At 35.3% G+C, this 23,944-nt stretch overlaps 1 protein-coding gene across 1 annotated transcript; it reads right to left on the reverse strand.

Annotated features, from left to right (window-relative positions):
* Positions 1–544: 544 nt before the first annotated feature.
* LOC116142934 (pentatricopeptide repeat-containing protein At3g26540-like) lies at positions 545–1,715 on the reverse strand. Its single transcript, XM_031428350.1, has 2 exons — positions 1,632–1,715; positions 545–1,081 (listed from the first exon to the last, which is right to left on the reverse strand). Exons 1-2 carry the CDS (start codon positions 1,713–1,715, stop codon positions 545–547), a joined length of 621 nt encoding a protein of 206 aa, XP_031284210.1.
* Positions 1,716–23,944: the final 22,229 nt, after the last annotated feature.

Below are 23,944 nucleotides of genomic sequence, written 5' to 3' on the forward strand. Positions count from 1 at the left end.
TAGTTTGATCTGATCGGTCGTGTGCCGATTTGGTTATTTCCGATCAGATTCACTGTGGATCTAGTTGGAAATGCCAGATCCAGTCGATCGTGCACCGTTTTGACTATTTTCGGCTGTCGTCTGATGGTAGTGGCTGGTGGTCAACTGTGACTTGGTGGGTGGGGTGTTTTTGTTAATTTTTAAACTTTTATTGTGGAGGTATTTAACTAAATTAACAAACATAGGGAGTTAAAAATAATCTAAATAATTTCAAAAAATGTTTTTAAAAAATGTACCAAACAACTTTTTAGCATTTTATCCAACTCTTATATAATTTAAAATATTATACCAAATATATTCTTAGAATCCTATCCCATTCGATTTAATCTAACTCAACTTAAAATAGTTTATCAGAATATCATTTTTCAAATAATCTATCAAACAGCCCATATGTTTTCTACAGAGTATGCATTTTGAATAATATAAAAGGAATGACAAGAATAAACTGTTTGGTGTGTTTATTATCATAATAAGAAAGATTTTGATAAAAGCGTGTAACACTTCCTCATTTCAAAGCAGAAATTGGAAAAACAAGTTCCAATGCCTCAACTATTTCCCTCCCTCGAATATAACCGGTTATCATTGCATTCCAAGAAACCGAATTTCTCTGAGGCATTTCATCAAACGCCAGGCGAGAAGACTCCAAATCATTGACCATTGCAAACCCATTAAGCAAACTATTCCATGAAGCAATATCTTTACACTCCAGACATTTAAAAACTATCTCAGTCGATTCAATATCTTTATTCTTGCTATACATATCAATCAACGCATTACCCACAATTGGGTCAAACCCTAATGAAAACTTGACAATTATCCCATGAACTATCCTACCACAAGCCAAATCTTTTATACATTTACAAGCTGATAAAGCAGCAACAACAGAATAGCTATCAGGTTCTATAGTTCTACAAATTAAACGAGAAAATACCCACAAAGCTTTTCTGGGTTCTCGAACTTGCACGTGAAGATTAATGAGACATGTCCATAAAAGTAAAACTATATCTGGGTTTTGAATTTGACTGAAGAGTGCGTTGGGTTCCTGTGAGGTTCCCAATTTGGCGTAAGAGTTAAGTAATTTGCACGCAAAAGGTTTTTGAATTATATAATTATTATGAATTTATTATTATAAATATTAATATAAATAATAATCATATTAACATAAATATAAATTTAAAAATAAATAACAAAAATAAAAAAATAAAAAAAAATTTATAATAGTGACAACACACAACCAATGAGAGAGAAGAAAATGAGAATTTTGTCAAACGAGAAGAGTGAATGTTTTGTGTGTTTTGGTGTAGAAGGCGTGCACCTTTTGATTAGACGAAAGCTGAAGAGTCGGAAGAGCTTTATAAATTAAAATAAGTAGAAATGAAAGAGTGAAGAACAACGAAGACTGTTGGAGAAAGAAGCCGTTGAAGCCTTCTCTCTCTACTATTCTTCGTTCCTGCAATTTCAACGTGGAAGAGATTAAAAATAAATTGCGTTCAATAAACTTTCACAGAAAAAGACAATAGAGTTTGGATTATCAAATGTCATTGAGAGGCTTAATAAATGTCATTGAAAAAGAACTGAAGTGAAAAGTGTACTTGGTGGACACGTTTCCACATATGAGAGGTGAGGGAATCATGACCAATGAGACAAAAGAAGGAGAAGTACATAAACAGAAACATTAATGGAGTGATGACTGATAAGGATGAAGAAAGGTCAATGATGATGTCATTAATCCGATCTGTGGTTCAACCCATCGGACTATTTTGTCGGTTTCACTTTAAGTTAGCTTCTAAAACTTTGTTATAATTAATTTAAGTTAGAATTAAAATTTTTATAATTATATGAAGATTACTTTTATATAAAATATTATTATAGAAATATTTAATATAATATATAGATTATTATTATAAAATAGAAATAAATTCTTTAAAACAGAATTTAACAAAATTATTAATTTATTATAATATAAAGTTTATAATATAAAATTTATTGAAATTTATTATGAATTGATAAATTTTTTTAATAAATCAATATCTCTTTCACGGATTCCCATTATTTTGTCCTGAAAGTAAATTGACAGTTTTGATGACGCGGCTTTGGCTTTGGCTTTGCCGTGAGGTTATGTAAACTATATACAGCGTTCAACATGCTACGTGGCGGTCAACGGCTATTTTCATAATTATTTTTTTGCAGAAAAGTTGTCGGCTCCTAGATATCTGTGCTTGTTTTATATACTCAACACACCCAAATATTGCAAAATATTACATTGAAGTACCATATTGATCAAACCAATAGCCAATGTCTGTAGTTTGATCGATTGATCGATAATATTATTGAATTGAATTCTATATAATATGCAAGTTCTCTTTTGGCTTTTGGAGAGTGAAAATATTGAGAGTTTGGTGTGGAATCATGTATGGATAAATCTTCGGTTATGCCACTATTACAAAGGAGTGAAAGAGATAATGGAGCTATTTTGGTCGCATCTTGAAATAGTAGGTTTAAAATGAAATTAATACATGTCAGAGGAGTGACCTAGAAACTGATCGGTATATTAAGCAATGACGTCATCATCGTTGGGATTGATGATGTCAGGATGCTGATATCATCCATGTGACGGAAAAGGTAGCGGTTTTAATTGAAATGTTTTAATTTTACTGGGTCCTATGGAGACGCTGAAGAAATGGAGGTGATTTAGTTCTGTAAATAAAACAAATTTTTGTAACGGTCTCTAGAATCTTTCCTCTTAAAATTTGTATTTAAAAAAAAAAAAAAAATTTCTATCATTATATATAAAATATATATTGTCATAAGACATAACTTCAAACTTGTAATATACGAGGTGAAATGTTTAATGAATAATTGTGAAACATATTATATATAGTTATAGAAAGTTTTATTAGTTGAACATAAAATGTGTTCGGGCTACCCACTGATTAGAATCTTGGCGTTCCCCACCTCCCCGCGCGAAGGGCACATATTCTATGTAAAGTAAAGCTAAAATATAGGAAAAGTAGATAAAATATAAATTTAACCCATCCGAGAGTAAAGATGCATGAACCGCAGATGATAGTTCCCAAAACCGAGGGTAAGAAAGTGTTATTTCACAAAAGATAGGACCTATAAAACTTTTCCGACATGTGATAAACAGGGAGGAAGGCATTGTTCCATTTCACCTGCCGTTGGCAGAAACCAACAATAAACTCGCGGTAAAAGAGTTTGGATTTCTCTCTTTCACACTGTGGTCTTTCACGGGTTCAAATATTATTTTGTCCTGAAAGATGAAATGACTATTTCGATGACGCGGCTTTGGCTTTGAGCGGTGAGGTGACTATGTAAAATATATACAACGTTCAAAATTGCTATCGACCTCTCTCCCCTGCGTACGTGGTGGCCAGCGGCTATTTTCATAATTAACTTTTTTTGCAGAAAGTTGTTGGCTCCAGGATATCTGTGTGCTCGCTCTTCTCTTCTTGTTTCCTATTCTCAACCACTTCCATATGATTCTTGTTTTTTATTCTCAAACACTCCCAGATGAAGTGTACCATATTTTATCTTTCATACACACCACAGTTGATATAATCAAGCTGATTTAATCTAGTTTGATGTTGGAAATGTTGTGATAACCATTAGAGAAAAAAAAAAGAGGGATCCACTCAAATCATAAAATTTATCCTATCTTGGTCTTGAATCTAATAATTGTTTTTCATTTGAGATTGAATATTGATTATAAGATCAAATCAATGTTCCGTTCTGGAGTGAAAAATTAATACTTATCAAAGGAGTGACCTAGAAAGTGATCATTATATTAAGTTGATGCCATGTGATAGGAAAGGTAGGGGTTCTCATCTAATGTGTAGAGAGTCTGATGTGGTAGAAAATTAGGTTGATTTTAGATCTCTATATATATATATATGTATGAACTCTTAATAAAATTGGTGAATATATCTTATTATTTATCGTCCACCTACCAGATTTTCTATAGAATTTCACTCTCTACACATGTCAAAAAGGAAATATAGAAAAAAATATTGACCAATAAAATATACTCTGGAATTTGTTTGTTTCACCCATGCTAGGAGCATATTTGGTTGGATTTCTTTACTGTACAAAATAGTTTTCTTTTTTCTTTTAATCATAAAAGTATTTTAGAATTTTTTTAGGTTGTTTTGTTGCATTTCGAAAGTGGTTATACAGTTATAAAAAAACTATCTTGTAACTTCTAAGAGAAGCTCAAACATAAACTCTTTTTGCACTCATAAAAAATGTTGAAATTTCAAAAATAACAAATTTGAATGAGACATGCTCATTTAGGGTCTTTGAACTTTACGCATAGACTTCTAACGTTCAGCTTGCTTCTTGAATTCATTCCTCAGACGTTCTACGTCATTATTTCACAAGAAGATAGGGCCTATAATTTTTTTTCCAACGAGTGATAAACAAGGAGGAAGGCCATGTTCCATTTCACATGCTGTTGGCAGAAACCACAATAAACTTGTGATAAAAGAATTTTAGACTTGTTGCTGTACAAATTTATTATCAGATAACGCGTCAATGACAATGGCTGGTGAATATATTTCACAGTCAAAACGATATTGATTTCTCTTTCACATTGTGGTCATTTTCATAGTTGAATTTTTGCTTATAGACTAAAGGAAAAAGTGTATCACCTTGAGTTATTCTGGATTCCCAATGGATTTCTTGGGATAAGATTCTTACCACATATAATTAATTACTGTTGATGTTGTATCATTATGTTATCATAAATTTTCTGGTAATTAATATATTTACAAACGGGGATGCTAAATATATAAAGTTGGAATCCTAAATTTATATCCTAATTGACAATCAATTTGGCAACCTTTTTTTAATTATAGAATAATAGGATAAGTGAAGTAATTATTACTCAGCTGCTAAATGGATTGATAGCATTACTCATTTACAAAAGGATACGGTCAGTATGTGTATAAAACAAGTCAGTTTACTTTGTATTAGTTAGTAAGAAAAACGAAAGAGTAAAGTAATCAGTTTTCCAGAATTTTTCTTCTCTCCTTATTTTTCTCTTTTCCTTCTTGATTCTTGGTTATTGATTCAAAATCGTTCATGGTATCAGAGCCCTAGACCAACGTCAAAGGCAATCTCTTTTCCAATTTCTGTCAAAATTCAGCCTTAAACTTCTTTGATTCAGATTCGCGCTACTAAAAATGGATACTGATCTCACCCATTTCACGAATTCGAACTTTCCTCCTACTTTGCCGACTATCTCTGTAAAATTGGGAGAGAAAAATTACACTTTCTGGCGTTCTCAAATCTTGCCAGCGTTAACATCTCATGGACTTGACGACTTTGTAACTGGAGAAAGAAGTTGTCCGCCGGTGTTCTTAGTTGAGAAAGAAGATGATTCAGGGAAAACTTTAAAGAAGTCAAATCCAGATTATTTCACTTGGAAGAAAGTTGATCAATTCCTGGTAAGTTGGCTTCTATCTTCCATATCTGAATTCATGTTCCGTCATGTAGCTAAATGTAGCACCTCCTATGAAATATGGAATCTATTAGAATTACATTTTCAGTCAGTATCAAAAGCTAGAACATTGCACCTTAGAAACATGTTGCAAAATACTAAGAAAGACTCTTGCAGTATAAACGAGTATGTTTTAAAGATGAAGGAACTAGGAGATGAATTAATTTCGAGTGGTGTGCATATAAGTGATGAAGAGTTATTACTCTATGTACTGGATGGTTTGGGGGCTGAGTATGATGCAGTAGTAGCAAATCTGGTTTCAAATAGCAGTGAAATAACACTACAAGAAGCTCAATTTTTACTTCACAAGCATGAGATTCGTTTGGAGAGACAGCAGAATGCATTTGGAAGTTTTCATGAACAATTAGCCTCAGCGTTGATAGCTGCAAAACAGAGCTCTAATGACACTTCCAGTATCCCACAAAGTAAAATGGTCATGCCTGAAAATGATCTCACCACTGATCAGTCAAAAATTTTCAAATCTCTTGCCATGAACAATGTTGCTTTACAGACTCAGCAGCTTCCTACCACTCCACAACACCAATTTTTCCATAATTCCCTTTTTGGAGCAAATAATGCAAATCAGACAAGTTACAGACCTGAATACAATCTGCCTCATCAGAATCAGTTTCTTCCAACCATAGATAACTCCAATCAGTTCATCCCCTCTGCTATGTTTATGTACAATCCACAAGGAATGAGGGGTAGAGGCAGAGGAAGGGGACATTTTCGGCCACGTCTCATATGTCAGGTCTGTGGCAAAGGGGGGCACTCTGCACTCCAATGTTACCATAGATTTGATCATGGTTTTCAAGGTTTTACCAATACTGGACATATTGGAACTCCTACTGGTTTTAGTAATACTGGAGTAGGTAATCTAGTAGGATCACAAGGCCACTTTCCAAGTGTATCTACTCATGAAGCTCAAGCTCTAATGGCCAGAGTTATGGCAGGACAACCAACACCAAATTCTGTCTACTGGAACCCAACTAGCAATTCTGGTTTAGTTGGAACATCTCAGCCACCACATACAAATTCATCTATGGGAGTTTCTGTCAACACTTTTCCTGGTCCAGCTTCAGCATCATTTCAGGGAGAAGTGCCATCAATAATCAACTCACAAAATGTGCCTATTGCTTCTCCTCAAACTGTTGCTGATCAGACATGGTATGTCGATTCAGGTGCCACCAATCATATGACTTCCGATGCTAACAATCTGCTCATCAAGGATAGTTATCATGGTGGATCTCAAGTTCAGGATGGAAATGGTCAGCATGTTTCTGTTACTTACACAAGTGAGTCTCTTTTATCTTCTACTACTTGTCCTAGAGTGTTATATCTTAAGAAAATGCTGTGTGTACCTCATATTGCGAAAAATTTATTAAGTATGTCTCAGATTACTAGAGGTAATGGTGTCATTGCAGAATTTCATTGTGATCGTTGTCTCATAAAGGATAAGGTCACCAAGGCTGTTTTACTACAAGGCTCTCTAAAAGATAGACTATATCAGTTGCAATTAGGACTCCCTACTGTTGGTTCTGCCTTCATTTCCTCCTCCATTCAGAAAGGTGTATCTCCATCTTCCTCTGACTACAATAAAGCATTTGCTGGTGCTACTGTTTCATCAAAATATGTTATAGGAAATAATGCATCTGCTAGTGCTGCTATTTCATCAGAATGTGTTGTAGGAAATAAGTCATTTGCTAGTACTGGAATCAGTGGAATCAGTTCTTCAGTTTGTAATAAGGAAGATGGTACTTTTAATAATAATTTTGGAGCATTAGTTAGTCAAGCTGATTTTATGCCAACAGAAAACTCTGATGTAAAAGTTAGAATTACTAAGCTTTGGCATGCTGGATTGGGGCATCCACATGAGAAAAACTTGAAACGCGTAATGGATACTATGAATGTATGTGGTTCTTTTGGGAATAAAATACCATTTTGTGAAGCTTGTCAATTTGGTAAAATTCAACAAGCTACTTTTCCTTTATCACACTCTCATACTAAAGGTCCTCTAGAATTGGTTTATATTGACCTATGGGGTCCTGCACCAGTTTGTAGTTCTGAAGGTTTCAAGTATTACATGTTATTTTATTGATGACTTTAGTAGATACATGTGGATCTATCCCTTAAAACTAAAGTCTGAAGTTTTCACTATATTTACGTATTTTCTTAGACTTGTTGAAAGGCAAATTGAGGTCAAGTTGAAGAGTTTACAAACAGATTTTGGGGGGGGGGGGGGGGGGGGGGGGATGAATTTAGACCATTTGCAGGTTATCTTCAAGCCCATGGGATTGTTTTTAGACATCCCTATCCTTATTTGCACCAACAAAATGGAAGAGTAGAAAGGAAGCATCGAACCATTACTGAATTTGGGTTAACTCTGCTAGCTCACGCTGCCATGTCTCTTTGCTTTTGGTGGCAAGCATTTTCTACAACAACATTCATTGTTAACAGGTTGCCTTCCTCTGCGACTGACAACATCTCTCCGTTTCAGACATTGTTCAAGCAAGAGCCAAGTTACAGTGAGTTTAAAGTGTTTGGGTGCTGCTGTTATCCATATATTCGGCCTTATTAGAAAAATAAATTTTCCTATCACACTGAAAAATGTGTATTTCTAGGATATAGTTCATCCCACAAAGGTTACAAATGCTTAGCTTCTTCCGGGAACTCTATATTGTCAAACAAGCAAAATTTAATGAGGATGATTTTCCTTTCAAATATGGTTTTAAGTGTAATTTTTTTAAAGATACTGATCTTGCAGGACTCATATTAACACTGAATTCAGAAGGAGTTCCTTCCACTTGGGATTTTTCTCACTGTTTTGACTTTACAATAGCAGACATTCGCTCTGTTCCAGTTGCTGATTCTGCTCATCATGTTCCAGTTAATTTTTCCACAAAGTCAGCTCCTGTCTCAACCTCTCAGTCCACAAAGTTAGCCCAGCCAAATATAGCCATAACTACTTCAGTTTCTAACTCACTTCTGTCAGCCGAGAATGTAACACAGCCTTTTGCAACAACTCCAATAATATCTCACATAGATAATGGCAATGTTTTTGTTGCTTTTACCATTCCTACTTCTTCCTCAGCAAGTCTGCACTTAGTCTCTCAACCTGCTGCGAATCTGTCCTCAGATCTAGCTCTCTCTGCTCATCCTACTGGTAGTGCTACAAATCTGTCCTCAGATCTGGATCTCTCTGCTCATTCTACTGGTATTCAGTTAGAGGTAATTCTGCCCATCTCTAAACCATCATCAGCTACTAGCAATTGTCACACAATGATTACTCGTTCGAAGAGTCACTCTCATGCATATACAGGACAGGCTTTTATTTCTACTTGTAATATTTTACTTGAGCCAAAAACAGCTTCTAAAGCCTTGCAAGTCCTTGAGTGGAGAGCAACAATGACTAATGAGTTTTAGGCACTTTTGAGAAACAGTACCTGGGAATTGGTTCCTCATACATCGGACATGAACGTAGTTGGGTGCAAATGGGTCTTTAAGACCAAACTCAAAGCTGATGGGACATTATTAAAGTACAAAGCAAGGCTAGTGGCTAAAGGCTTTCAGCAGACACCGTGCTTGGATTACTTTGACACTTTCTCTCTAGTCGTGAAACCAGCTACCATTAGAACCATACTGTCCTTAGCAGTCCATAATTAGTGGGATATCCAACAAATTGACATTAATAATACCTTCCTTAATGGAGAACTGACAGAGACTGTTTTCATGATACAACAGGAAGGTTTTGCTGATTTAACCTATCCTAAACATGTGTGCAAGCTGCATAAAGCCTTGTATGGACTAAAACAAGCTCCTAGAGCTTGGCTTGACAAACTGAAACGTGCATTATTCTGCTGGTGATTCTCAAATTTTGTATCTGACACTAGTCTTTTCTTCTACAAGAAAGCTCATCAAGTGATATATCTATTAGTATACATTAATGATATCCTCATCACTGGTACTGATCCTGATCTTATTTCTCAGATTATTCAAGATTTGAACAACCAGTTTGCCCTAAAACATCTTGGTGTGCTGCAATATTTTCTTGGTTTTGAGGTTAACCGTAATAAATCAGAATTACACCTTACGCAGTCTGAGTATGCTCAAGACTTGTTGATTAGAGTTGGTATGTTTGATTGCAAACCTTGCAACACCCCAATGGCAACATGCGTGAAACTAGGGAAGGAAGATAATGACTTTTATGATTAGCCTTCACTCTATCGCAACATTGTAGGTGGATTACAATACCTTACTCTTTCCAGACCTGATTTGGCTTTCTCTGTTAATCGTTTGAGTCAATTTCTTCAGTCTCCCACCATTTCACATTGGACTGCTTGTAAGAGAGTTCTTCGATACATCAAAGGAACTCTCTCTTATTGCCTGATTTTTCAGAAAAACTAAGAATTCATTCTTGAAGGATATGCTGATGCAAACTGGGCTAGTGACGTAAGTGATAGACGATCAACTAGAGAATATAGTATCTTTCTCGGTGGGAACCTTGTCCAATGGGTATCTGGAAAGCAAAAGGTTGTCTCTTTATCCTCGACAAAGGCTGAGTATAGAGCTCTCAGTCAAGCATCCACTGAATTGGTTTGGATTCAACACTTGTTTCAAGAGCTTGGTATAACTATTAACAACACTCCTGTTTTGTGGTGTGACAATATGAGTGCTGGTGCTCTTTCTTCGAATCCAATTTTTCATGCACGCACTAAGCACATTGAAATAGATGTGCATTATATCCGGGAGCTAGCTGTAGAGAAAAAGCTATGTGTTCAATATGTTGATACAGAATATCAAGTTGCAGATATTTTGACCAAGGCACTTCCAAGTTCTAGGTTTCAAACTCTCCGAGCCAAGTTAAAGGTCACTGTTGCAGTTGATATTGAATTAGATAATAGTTTGTTTACTGAAGATAAAAATTCTGTAAAGTCTCATTGCTTTTGATAAGTCTCTGGAGTTGTTTGATAAGTTGAAAAATCTATTTAAGAAGTTGTTTGTTTGTTGTTGCTACTGGGAAGTCTGAATTGTTGCTAAAGATTTTATTTTGTTGCTAAAGTCTCTGGAGTTGTTTTGATAAAGTTTCTAGAGTTGTTTGATAAGTTGAAAAATCTGTTTAAGAAGTTGTTTGTTGTTGCTGCTACTGGGAAGTCTGAATTGTTGCTAAAGATTTTATTTTGTTGTCGAAGTCTCTGGAGTTGTTTTTATAAAGTTTCTGGAGTTGTTTGATAAGTTGAAAAATCTATTTAAGAAGTTGTTTGTTTGTTGCTGCTTCTGAGAAGTCTGAATTGTTGCTGAAGATTTTATTTGTTGCTGAAGAATTTTTTGGTGTTTGTTACTGGAAAAGTTTTGATTGTTGTGGATTGTTTTGTGTGTTGCTAGGAAGTCTAAATTGTTGCTGAAGATTTTTTTTTTTTTAATTTTGTTTATTTGTTGCTGAAGAGGTGTGATGTTTTTTGTTACTGAAGAGGTGTGATGTTTTTTGTTGCTGAAGACTTGTTTCGTGTTTATTGCTGGAAAAGTTTTGGTTGTTGCTGAAGAGTTGTGCATATTGCAGAAAAATTTGTTTGTTGTCTGATTGTTGCAGAAGAAAAAGTTTTGGTTGTTGCTGAAGAGTTGTGTGTGTTGCAGAAGAAGTTGGTTGTTGCTGAAGAGTTGTGTGTGTTGCAGAAGAAGTTGGTTGTTGTCTGATTGATTGCTGAAGAATTTGTTAGTTTTTCTGATTGATTGTTGAAGAATTTGTTAGGTTTTTCTTGTGATTTGTTGAAGAGTTTTCTGGTGTGTTTGGTGAAGTTTTAGTTGAAGAATTTTTTTTTTTTTTGGATCTGTTATGATACATGCTACAGACTGTACAAGAAATAAGGTTTAGTTTACAGGGAAATGTTGATATAATAGGAATGTTGTTGTAATATAGGAGGTTCAGCTTACGGGAAAATATTGATGTATACTGACACTTTACTATGTTCAGTTTAAGGGGAAACATTAGTATAGCAGAATGATATAGGGTGCATTTTGTAAGGCTGTAGAAGTTGATACAGGGGGCATTTTGTAAGAATTAGAAGTAGACATCAAAACACTACCGTTTTGATGTTATGACTTGATGTATAAAACAAGTCAGTTTACCTTTGTAAGTTAGAAATTGAAAGAGTAAAGTGATATCAGTTTTCCAGATTTTTCTTCTCTCCTTATTTTCTCTTTTCCTTTCTTGATTCTTGGTTCTTGACTCAAAATCGTTCATACTTCAAAAGCGGGTTTGATATGGCTGTTAATACTAATCATAAATTTCATGGCTGATCTCTCAGCCTTGCAGGCTAACCATCACGAAGTAGAAGGGTCATATCCTAAGGTTTTGATCATGGCTATCACTCTTTGTGCTGCAATAATTTCGTACCCACTAAAGATATTTCGTTTTTTTTTTTTTTTTTTTTTTTTTTTTTTTCTGAAAAAGAAAAAGTTTTGTTAGTTTTGTTTAGACCTTTTCTATCTCTATTAGTACCCATTTAAATAATTATGTTAGGGGAAGGAGAAAAGAAAGAAATGTGGTGGAACACTCAAGTCTATCCTGAAACCAAGGGAATAATTTTGTCTCTCATTGATTATTAATTTATTGGATTATTGAATTACTATGTATACAAACTTTTCGTACAAACTCACTTATACAAATTGATATATTTTAATGTGATTAGATGCTGTTAACTTAGGGATAAACTCACTTATACAAATTGATATATTTTAATGTGATTAGATGCTGTTAACTTAGGGATAAACTTAATAAATTAGACGAAACGATGTGTCAAATATACAAAGTTATCACATTAATTTATAAGAAATAGTTTGTATAATTATTTTATACATGTATCATTAGTCTAATAAAGAATGTTTTGGTTGCAATGATATGAGCTTGTTTGATCTTCTATTAACATTTTTTTTTTCTTCTATTGATTGCCACTAAGGAAGGTGGAGAACAGTCTGTGGGCATTTGCAGTGGCTAGACGTTACTCATGAAGTTCCCGTATTTGAAGCTAATTTCTTTTTATCGCGCTCGTAGCCCTTCTACTGAAACCATTAGTTTTTAAGTGGACAAAAGATCTTAATTCTAACATACAATCCTTCAGGTGACAAGACAATATCATCATTACCTTCTCTCTTAATTAATGGATCAAAACTAAATAAAAACACTTGAGGTTGAATGAAATAGAGAAAACAACGAAACCAAAATAATAGTAAACCAAATCACACATAGTAAACTGAGAGAAAATAGCATGCGCGTTTACCTTGGTTTACCTAACATATGCTATGTCTAGCTGAGTCAATATTTTTGTAATATTTTCTCACCTCTCTTGTTTACAATAAATGAATTACCCTATGATTACTATCACACTGATAACAAAAGAGAAATATATTTATATACTAGGTTTAAAGTGACAAAACCTAGTTTTACAAGGATTCTTATTCTTAAGTCCAAACCCAATAAGGAATTAATGACTTAAAAAAAATTCTACATCGGTTATACAAGGAAAATGCCCAAATTGTCAACGGGACACCGAATGTGTCTGCGTAATCCATTAATGCTGAAGTAGTTGACAACTCCAACAGAGATGACACAGTATGAAATGTGTATAAACTCAATGTAGGGTAGACTTAAGGACCTGAACCTTCTGGCTACATTTATACATAGTGATCACTATCAAATGATATGCTGCTACAGATGTTAACTTGGCTTATTTTCATGTGAAATCATCTTTTAATACACATAGGCTAATCAAATAAGCTAATTATGTCAAGGATGTTGTTAATGTGTAAATTCAATCATTTTTTTTTTAGACATTATTCTACGCTTTCTTACTTATCTCAAATCGTGATCGAACTTCTCTAGTTTTTGTTTAAAAAATTTTCATAGGTATAATATATGTCGTTGCCTAATTCTTTGGAGTCTAGGATTCTCGGAAAATCACATTTTATTATATATGTAGCCATGTAGATGTAATTAAGTAGTTTATGATTTTCCTTTTAAAGAAATTCAGGAAAGACTTGAGAATAATGATATACATAATGGGTGTATTTATGGGGTGATCAGCGTGTGTCTAAAATTAACTATTAATTTACAAAAATTGAAGGGGAAAAAAAAAGTTTACTTGAACCTTACTAAATTTCTCTATAATCCTCATTTTCAATTAAAATTGATTAAAATATTTATTCTTTTAATAATTTGTTTATTATAATAATGCCCTTTTCCTTCTCTTTCTCTTCCAATTTTTTTTTTTTTTTTAATCTCTTTACTTCTTGGCTTCTTGCTCACTATGTCTAACCTTGATTCTCTCTTCTCTCTTATAATAGAGTTTTACTGAAATCAATGATTCATCTTAAAAGCAATTTCAAAGAAACAAAAAATTTCTTTACTATTAAGAAAAAAGTTCAATAACCCAATAATTTTCTCATGCAACTTCTTCCCAATTGTCATACATATATTAGAAAGGTCTTTGGTATTAATGAGTGAGTCATGCATTAAATGTTTGGCATTTACTTCCATAGTTCCATTTTTTTTATGTCAATTTTAATAATTTTGAAATAAATTTATATTTTATATTATAAAAGAAGATAAATAACATTTAAAAATAAATTAGGTGGGACTTGAATAACAACATTAAAAAAAATAAAATAAAATAAAATCAAAGCTAATTATTTCTCTTTCCATGTGTTGCACTTATGTCCTTGATGTTAGGGGACCTTTGGCTGTATATAGAAAGAAGTGGAAAAGCCATATATGCTTACCCAAAGAGGCAATAATACCCAAGCTTTAAATCATGACTATCTCTTCCACTAAAGAAATTATTTTGGGTGGGACAAAAAGCTTCATAAGTGAATCAATAAATTGACTTGAATGTGCAGAGCAAATTAAAGTGGGAGTGCCACTCATGCATGCTCTCTTTCTCTCTCTCTCTCTACTGTTCCAAACTTAAGGAACATACTTTCGTAGCTTTGCTGGGACCAGTTCAATACAGATACTCTACTGTGTGTATGAAATGAAAAGTATTAGATTTTATTAGATACCTGTTGACCGAAGGTATCTTCTCAAGTTGACACAGGACTAAAGTACTACAGTTTGCAAACTGTAGTACTGTTTTGTAAATAGTAGAAACTATGCATGGCGTTTAAGTCTTGCAGTCTTTGCTTCCCAAAAAGGTGGCGTTTTTTAAGTCATGTAGTTCTTGCTTGCTCTTTACACGATTTTGTATAAGTTTCTAAGTTTGTTAAGTTCAGCTCACTTAATGAAAAATTACACAGTTCGATTTCTCTCGAATTCTCTCTAAAATTTCTGGTTTCGCTTGAGTTTTTTCAATACCGACCATTTTAATTTGCTGTATTTCAACCAAGTTTATGATAGCACTAAAGAGGAAGGAAGACACTAGAGAGACTCTGAAATTGGTTTAGTGGCCCGAAGGCACTATCAATAATGCTAACATAAAAATCTTCATTTATCAATGGTTGCAGCCTGTCCTACCTTGCCAGGTTTCCCTCAATGGAGCTGGATTTGATTATTCTGCAAAAGTGGCCACACATGCTACTCTCTCATTGCTTCAGATTATGATCACTTCGCAGTTCTAGCGTCTCTTTCCATTAAACTTGTCATAGAGAAGTACCTTTCGTCTTTCATTAATTACTTATTTCTTCAAGCTAACAATAGACCATCAAACAAAGAATCGCCAATTTAAGCAGTAATCAGGAGGAAGAACTGTTATCTTTCGTATGATAAAGCAGAGAATGATATTTGGGGGAAAAATGAACTACTTCTTTATTGAATGTACTGTACCTCTTATATACAAATACAATAATGTTAGTTAATAACTAACTTGAGTTAACTAACTAACTAACTACAGTTAACAACAATAACTAACTACCTTGAGTTAACTAGCTAACTAACTAACTACAATTAACAACAATAACTAACTACATTAACAATATTTAACTTCCAATACCCCCCCTCAAGTTGGAGGGTGGTGGAGATCAAGCACACCCAACTTGCCTAAAAGATGATGATGAAGTTGGTTCCCAAGAGCCTTAGTCAAAATGTTAGTTGGCTGCTCGGACGAGGAGATGTAGGTAGTGCTAATGAGGCCCTTTTGAAACTGTTCCCGTACAATATGATAGTCTATATCTATATGTTTGTTTCGGTCATGAAACATTGGATTCGAAGCAATGTAGTGAGCAGCTTAATTATCACAATGCAGAGGAACATGAGACAAATTGGAGAAACCAAGTTCTTGGAGAAGCTGGACTATCCACATCACTTCACAAACAGTTGAGGCTATAGCCCTGTACTCAGCTTCTGAAGAAGATTTTTAGATAGTAGCCTGCCTTTTGGATTTCTAGGAAATGAGTGAGGAATCAAGAAAAATTCAATTGCCTGTAACTGATTTTTTGGTCATCAAACAGGAGGGCCAATCAGAGTCACTATAGGCAATAAATGCAAAGAGCTGGCTGCAAGAAAAAATAGGCCTAAACCTGGAGCAGATTTCACATATCTGACAACTCTAAGGGCTACTGCCATGTGTGATTGCTTAGGTTGATGCATGAACTGACTTAATAAGTTCACAGAGTAACTCAAATCAAGTTTGGTCATGCACAAATACAGGAGCTTGCCAATCAATCTCTGATAGACTGATGGATCAGGAAGTAAGGGATCATTGCCAGTGGGAAACTGATCATCATATGCTGTTGATGTAAGTTTCAAATGGGACTCCATAGGAACACTAGATGGCTTAGAAGCTAATAATCCAAACTTAGAAATAAGGTCTAGGGCATACTTTCTCTAACATAAGCCAATGCCCTTACTTGATCTAGCTACCTCAAACCCCAAAAAGTACCTGAACATGCCCAAATCTTTCAACTTAAAATTGGAATGCAATGGCTCCTTAGTTTGATATCAAATTCTGATCATTTCCATTTATCACCAACTCATCCACATATACTAGTAAAATGACAATATGAGAATTCTGTGTCTTAATGAACAAAGAGTAGTCTAACTTGGACTGTCGAAAACCACCATGCAACAAAGCTGAAGTCAGGTTATAATTCTAGGCCCTGGACGCTTGTTTCAAACCATATAAGGATTTATGTAGCCTGCACACAAGATTTTTCTGCCCCCTTGCTGTGTAAAGTGTCATGTAAATTTCTTCTTGCAAATCCCCTTGGAGGAAGGCATTATAAACATCAAGTTGAAATGGAGGCCAATGAAGCATAGAAGCTAAAGCTAAAATAGTCCTAATAGTAACCATTTATACAATAGGGGAAAAAGTTTCAAAATAGTCAATAGCAGCCTGCTGTGTGTACCCTTAAGTAACCAAATGTGCTTTATATCTGTCCAAGGTTCCATCATCTTTGTACTTGAGTTTGTAAATCCATTTACAACCAATGGGAACTTTGCCAGGAGATAAGGGTACTAAAGACCAAGTGTGGTTCAGTTCTAAGGCATGGATTTGTTTATTCATAGCATCCACCCAATTATGGTCTTATGATGCTTGATGAAAACTGGAGGGTTCAACCAAGGGCTGATTGGATAAAAAGGCCTTATATGTGGGTGAAATAGTGTTATAAGAAACAAAATTAGAGATGGGATAGTGTATGTGATTGGCTGGGGAGGAAAGAGGGATAGTAGGACAGACAAAGTCTTGTGTCCAAATAGGATGATGGACACTCCTACTGGATCTTCGGAGAATAGGAGGAGGAATAGGATTATTAGGAGAAGGGCAAGAAGTAGTAGGATTTGGTGTATTTATGGGGAAAAAAAAAAAAAAAGTCAGTGAATAATGTGTTGGCAGTGGAAGTAATTGGTTTTGTGATCTGGATAGGAGGGGAATCTTGATCTGGAAAAATAAGAGAAGGAGACTGATGTGGTTCTGTGTCAATAAATTAGAATCAAGTAGAAAGGAAACTTGTGAGGGGTGAGAAAAGGCAAAAGGGAAATTGTGTTCATAGAACACAACATCTCTGGTAATTGTTATGGAATGAGTAGACAAATTATAAAGGATATACCCTTTTTGAGTTAAGGAATAACCCAAAACACAAAAGGTATGGCTCTAGGAGACAGTTTGTCTTTATAAGGTAAAATGGTAGCATATGCCAAAGATCCAAAAACCCTTAAATGATCCAATGCAGGAGGTTTAGTAAAAAACATTTCAAAAATGGATAATCCTTTAAGAACCAAAGTAGCCAGTCTATTGATTATATTAACTGTTGCCTGGACACAATATCCCCAAAATTTAGTAGGAACATGAGACTGAATGTGCAAGGCTCTAGCTACTTCTAAAATGTGCCTATGCTTCCTTTCAACTATGTTATTTTGTTGAGGAGTATAGGCACAAGAACTTTGATGAATTATGCCTCTACAACTTAACAAATCATGGCAAGAAGTATTAAAAAACTCTGACCCATTATCAGTTCGAATGCACTTAGTATGCATATGATATTGTGTGTGAACCATTTGGAGGAACTATTTGAGTGTAGAAAAGGTGTCGGACTTGAATTGCATAAGAAACAACCAAGTCACCTTAGAATGATCATCTACTATGGTAAAAAAATATCTAGCATTACCATTGGTAGGAATCTTATATGGTCCCCAAACATCTAGGTGCAAAAGATCCAAATTATGTTGTGATTGTGATGCATTATTAAGAAAAAGAAGCCTGGTTTGTTCGGCTAAAAGACACTTTTAACAATGTGTAGGAGGAAGATGTAATTTGTTTATTTTGGGCAAATTGGAATGCATAGTAGATAAAGTAGAATAGGAAACATAGCCTAATCTTTGGTACCAAAATGTGATAGTTTTGGACATAGAAGATGCCACACATGAATTAGAAAAAAAGCAGGCATTTTATTATATTGTAAACTAGATTGTACAACTTGTGAAGAAATAAAGGCTTACATTCAATTTTATTTGGCTTTTCAAAAACTGATACAAAGGGAGAAATATGCATATTTGGATCAAAGTAATAGAGTCCTTGACTATGCTTACCAATACCCTTCACTTTGTCATTGCAAAGATCTTGAATTAAGCAAAAATCAGGATTAAAAGCAATGAAACAGTTGTTAGAGTTGGTAAATTGTGATGAAATTCAAGAACATACACTACAACAAAAATTGCCTACAGTAACACTGGACAGTAGCACTTTTCCTTAAAGTGTTACCGTAGACTATCTATGGTAATACTTGATGTAAAATGTTACGATAACAATTTTTATATGTAACACTTTAACTTTTTGTAATACATTTTATGTCAATGGTAACTCTTTTTCTTAAATGTTATGGAAAATATATCTACAGTAGCATTTTTAAAGTGTTACAATAAACCTAATAATATAGTAACTTTTTTATAATGTTACCATATAATTAAAATACAGTAACATTTTATAAGTGTTAACATAAACCCAATTATTTACCGGGAAACAAAATATTATTCCCGCCAATATGAAATGAGGTTGATTTTGTCTCATTTTATTGTTTAGGGGTCAAATTTACTATTTGGGCTTTACTTTGTTACATCTCATTCATGTAGGGACCAAACTAAAATGTTTTTACAAATAGTATAAAAGAAAGATGGAAGGATATGCAAAGCCAAAAACGTCCACCAATCTTCATCCATTTTCCAGAGACCATCCAACTTCCACCTTCGACGACCATTTTCCTTCTCCAATGGCTGGTCGTCATCACGTAAGACCTTCCTGGATTCCAACAACCATTAAGCTTCCTCCATCTGTGACCATTCATCTTCTTGATGACTTTAATTTCTTAGTTTTTCGGCAACTTCTAGACATCCTAGGGGCTGGTCCATACTCCCTAAAGTCGAATCCACCTTCCCCAAGCTTGGTTGACTGGAAATCTCGCCTGAAAAAGCTATTTCACTGTTTTGACTCTTCACCTTAATTCTCAGTGTGATTTCGTCACTTTTTGGTGTTGTTTCGTCTCCCAAGTGTTGGAGTTGTCCACCACTTCAACAATAAGGGGTCACGTATACACATTCGGGAGTCTCGTTGCCTGGTCAATGGGTAAGGGTGCAGGGGGTAGCGCCTCCCGGCCCGTAGGCAATTTGCATGTATTGAAATAATATTGATTCTACTAAATTAAAATATGATAACACTTAAAAGTGTTACTAAATCAAAATATAATAACACTTAAAAGTATTATCATTTTCTTAAACTTTAACCGGGAAAAAACTTGTATACCTGCCAAACAAAATTTCCCCCAAGAAAAAAAAATACCTAATACCTCATTCACTCATCTTCTTCATGCCACTTTTGCAATTTTACTTCTTCACTAAAATTTCAGCTGCAATGTAATACCCCATACTGTTTTTTTTATGGAGTTTTATTAAATTTTATTTTGTGATTCTAGGGGTAAAGTATAATAATTTGAAAGTTTTGAGTAGTACAAGGAAATAACCAAAATAAGTGAGGACTAACTTGAAAATTTTCAGATATTTTGATGAACGGTGACCATTCAATGAAAAGAAAAACGGGGAAGAAGAAGAAAAAAAAAAAGAGAAGAAAAGAGAGAAGGAAAAGGAGAGAAAAAGAGAGAGAAGAAAGGAAAGAAGGGAGAGGAAGATGGAACAGATAATAGAGAGAGAGGAGAGAAGAGAACGACGGAAGCGGCTGGAAAAGTTGCCGCCGGCGAGCAAATTCTGGTGATCGGAAAAAGCAAAGGGAGATTGAGCAAATGGGAGGTGAGTAAAGCTTGATATTTCCCCTTTTTGGTGATTTATGATTCAATTGGTTTAAAGAACTTTCTTTGGTTGTTTTGTCTATGATTTGGTATAAATTCATGAAAACAAAACTAAAATAGGGAGATTGATTTCAATAAATTGATTTGGGTAGAAATACATGTGTTTCTTAAACAAAATTTGGTTAATGACGTGATTTTGATATAAGGGTTTACTATACAAAAATCTGACCATCTGGAATTCCGAAAATTGTTTGTATGTTTTGGGTTTTCCTGTGAAGTTGAATTTCGGATATGCTGTTGTAGACCTCTTGAGGAGTGTTTAGAAATTTATTTCACTCAAAAACACGAAGGATTGAATTTTATGTGGATTTTTGAAGTTGCCTGTGAATTCTGGAATTTTCGTTTTCTGCAGAACATGTATTTTTGGAAAATGATTTGATGCTTATATTCTTATCCAAATTGAGTGATTTTAAATTCTGGTGAATCCTATATGTGTCTAGTTTAATTCTGGAGGGTTTCATGAGGTTTGGATTAAGGGCTGCATTGTTATGAATTTTTCAATTCAGTAACCCCAATTCTGGAAACAGGGGACAGATTTGAATGAGTTGAAAGAAAATTGTGTTTTAAATAGTTATTGATTCCGGAATGACTTGAGAAAATTATGGGAACAACTTATGTGTCTCTAGAACGCCCCGTTAAAGCAAGATACTTGATGTATTTTAATTTTCCGAAGTTTCAGATATAGGGCAGGTGTGGGGTTGGGGCTATGGAGGTGAGGGCCAACTTGGTTTGGGTTCCCGGATACGTATGGTCTCCTCTCCTCATCCTATACCATGCATTGAGTCCTCCTCTTACATGAAAGATAGATATGCCACCTTTTCTTGGGGAAGCATGTGTTCTGAGGGACCAGGTTTTAGAGTTCCTGGAAATTATGTGAAGGCAATTGTGTTGGTTTCAGCCGGAGATCATCCAAGAGAAAGAAAAACAGAGCACCATAAAATATTGCAAAAGCTTATCATATTCATTGAAGAAAGACAGTATATAACACGTAACAACTCTCTGCTAATTACACCAACTACAGCAGACATTACAGCTTTCAAAATTCAAATGTTACCACACATTTTACTTCTAATACAGTTTACTTAAATACCCTTAATTTTCTAAACAAGATATTACTCAAAAAACACTCCCATGCACGTCAAAAACACAGCTGCATGTAACCTTCTGCATCTTCCACGCACAACCTGCAGACTTGAGCATTTGACACATTTCCAGCAAAGCATCACTACATCAACACTCCCCCTTGATGCACATGCTGGAAACACCAAGTTTGAGTCTAAGTTCCTCAAACTTGGTTTTAGGCAGACTCTTAGTCATAATGTCTGCAATTTGGCCACACCCCAGCAGTGCAGCAAGGTTACTTCCCCATCATTTTCAGCTTCTCTAACTGCATGAAATTTGATTTTGATATGTTTGGTTCTGCCATGGAGGACAGGATTCTTTGCCATAGCCATTGCTGATTGGTTATCACACCATATAGAGGTTGGCTTATCTTGATCTTGCTTCAAATCAAACAGAATTTTTCTGAACTAAAAGCTTGGTTCACAGCTGCTGCGGCAGAAATGTATTCTGCCTCTGCTGTGGACTGAGCCATCGTGTCTTGCTTCTTTGACAACCAACTAATGGCTCCCTCATTAATATAAAACACATACCCTGAGGTACTTTTCAAGTCATCTAAAGAACCTCCCCAATCACTGTCTGTGTATCCCTGCAAAACCAGTTTTTCTACCCTTTTAAACCAAATGCCAAGGTTTGAAGTTCCCTTCACATACCTTAACACCCTCTTTGCTGCTCTATGATGTGATTCACTTGGACAACTCATAAATCTGGAGAGATAGCTTGCTGCAANAACAGCTTCGTTCACAGCTGCTGCGGCAGAAATGTATTCTGCCTCTGCTGTGGACTGAGCCACCGTGTCTTGCTTCTTTGACAACCAACTAATAGCTCCTTCATTAATGTAAAACACATACCCTGAGGTACTTTTCATGTCATCTAAAGAACCTCCCCAGCCACTGTCTGTGTATCCCTGTAAAATCAGTTTTTCTGTCCTCTTAAACCAAATGCCAAGGTTTGAGGTTCCTTTCACATACCGTAACACCCTCTTTGCTGCTCTATGATGTGATTCACTAGGACAACTCATAAATCTGGAGAGATAGCTTGCTGCAAACATCAGGTCTGGAGGTGTGGCTGTTAAGTACAGCAGGCAGCCTACCAAACCTCTAAACATGCTCTCATCCACTTCTTTTTCACCATCATTTTTACTCAGCTTCAGGTTAGAAACCAAGGGTGTATCTACAGGTTTACAATTCTCAATTCCAAACTTGGGGAGAATCTCATTTGCATACTTTTCTTGATGCACAAATATTCCACTTTTGGACTGAAAAATTTGCATACCAAGAAAGTATGACATCTCACCCAAATCTGTCATTTCAAATTCAGATTGCATGGATTGTTTAAACATTTTCAACTGATCTGAATTGCTCCCTGTCATCAGCAGATCATCCATATACAGTGACACCACAATTAAATCACCTTCAGCTTCTTTAACATAAAGGGTATGTTCGTTTGGACTTCGTACATAGCCTAGGCTATTAAGGTGCTCATTTATCCGACTGTACGAGGCCCTAGGTGCCTGTTTTAGGCCATACAAAGCCTTCTCTAGCAGGTACACCTTCCCTTCTTCACCCTTAACCTGATAACCTTCAGGTTGGTCTATAAAAATTTCCTCATCTAAGCAGCCATTTAGGAACGCAGATTTGACATCAAGTTGGAAAATTTTCCAACCAAATTGAGCTGCCATGGCAAGGATCAACCTTATAGTATCATGTCTAGCTACCAGCGCAAATGTGTCAGTGTAATCCACCCCTTGTTGTTGTGAAAATCCTTTTGCTACAAGTCTAGCCTTGTGTTTGTGGATTGTGCCATCAGGATTTAACTTTAATTTGTAAATCCACTTTACCTGAATTATTCTTCTGTTTTCAGGTCTTTCAACTAGCCTCCATGTATTGTTCTTCTCAATCATAGAGATCTCTTCTTGCATAGCATTCTTCCAGGCATCTGATCCAGCAGCTTCAGTGTATGTTCTTGGTTCCAACACAGCCACATTACACCTTGCATAAACATCAGCCAAGGTCTTGTTCCCCCGAACTGATGATTCCTCATCTGCTTCAATTTCACCTTCATCAAACACATTTTCAATCGGCTGCTGCATGTTCCTGTCAACCTCAGTCTGTTTACTCTCCCAATTCCACATTGTATTTTCATCTATCCTCACATCCCTAGTTATCACAATCTTCTTTGTTTCAGGAATATACACTCTGTAACCCTTTGATTGACTGCTGTAGCCGATGAGAATGCCAACTTCAGCTTTATCATCAAGTTTAGTTCTCTTCACTGCAGGAACCATGACATAACTCACACTTCTGAACACTTTTAAATACCCCATTGCAGGTTTAATTCCAGTCCAAGCTTCAACTGGAGTTTGTGCCTTAACTAACTTGGTTGGCAGCCTATTCAGGAGATGAACTCCAGTGTTTACTGCTTCAGCCCAAAAGCACTTGGGAAGTTGTTTTTCTGCCATCATGCACCTAGCCATCTCCATGATGGTCC

This window comes from Pistacia vera, unplaced genomic scaffold, assembly GCF_008641045.1.
Source record: "Pistacia vera cultivar Batoury unplaced genomic scaffold, PisVer_v2 Contig421, whole genome shotgun sequence".
Lineage (NCBI taxonomy): Eukaryota > Viridiplantae > Streptophyta > Magnoliopsida > Sapindales > Anacardiaceae > Pistacia > Pistacia vera.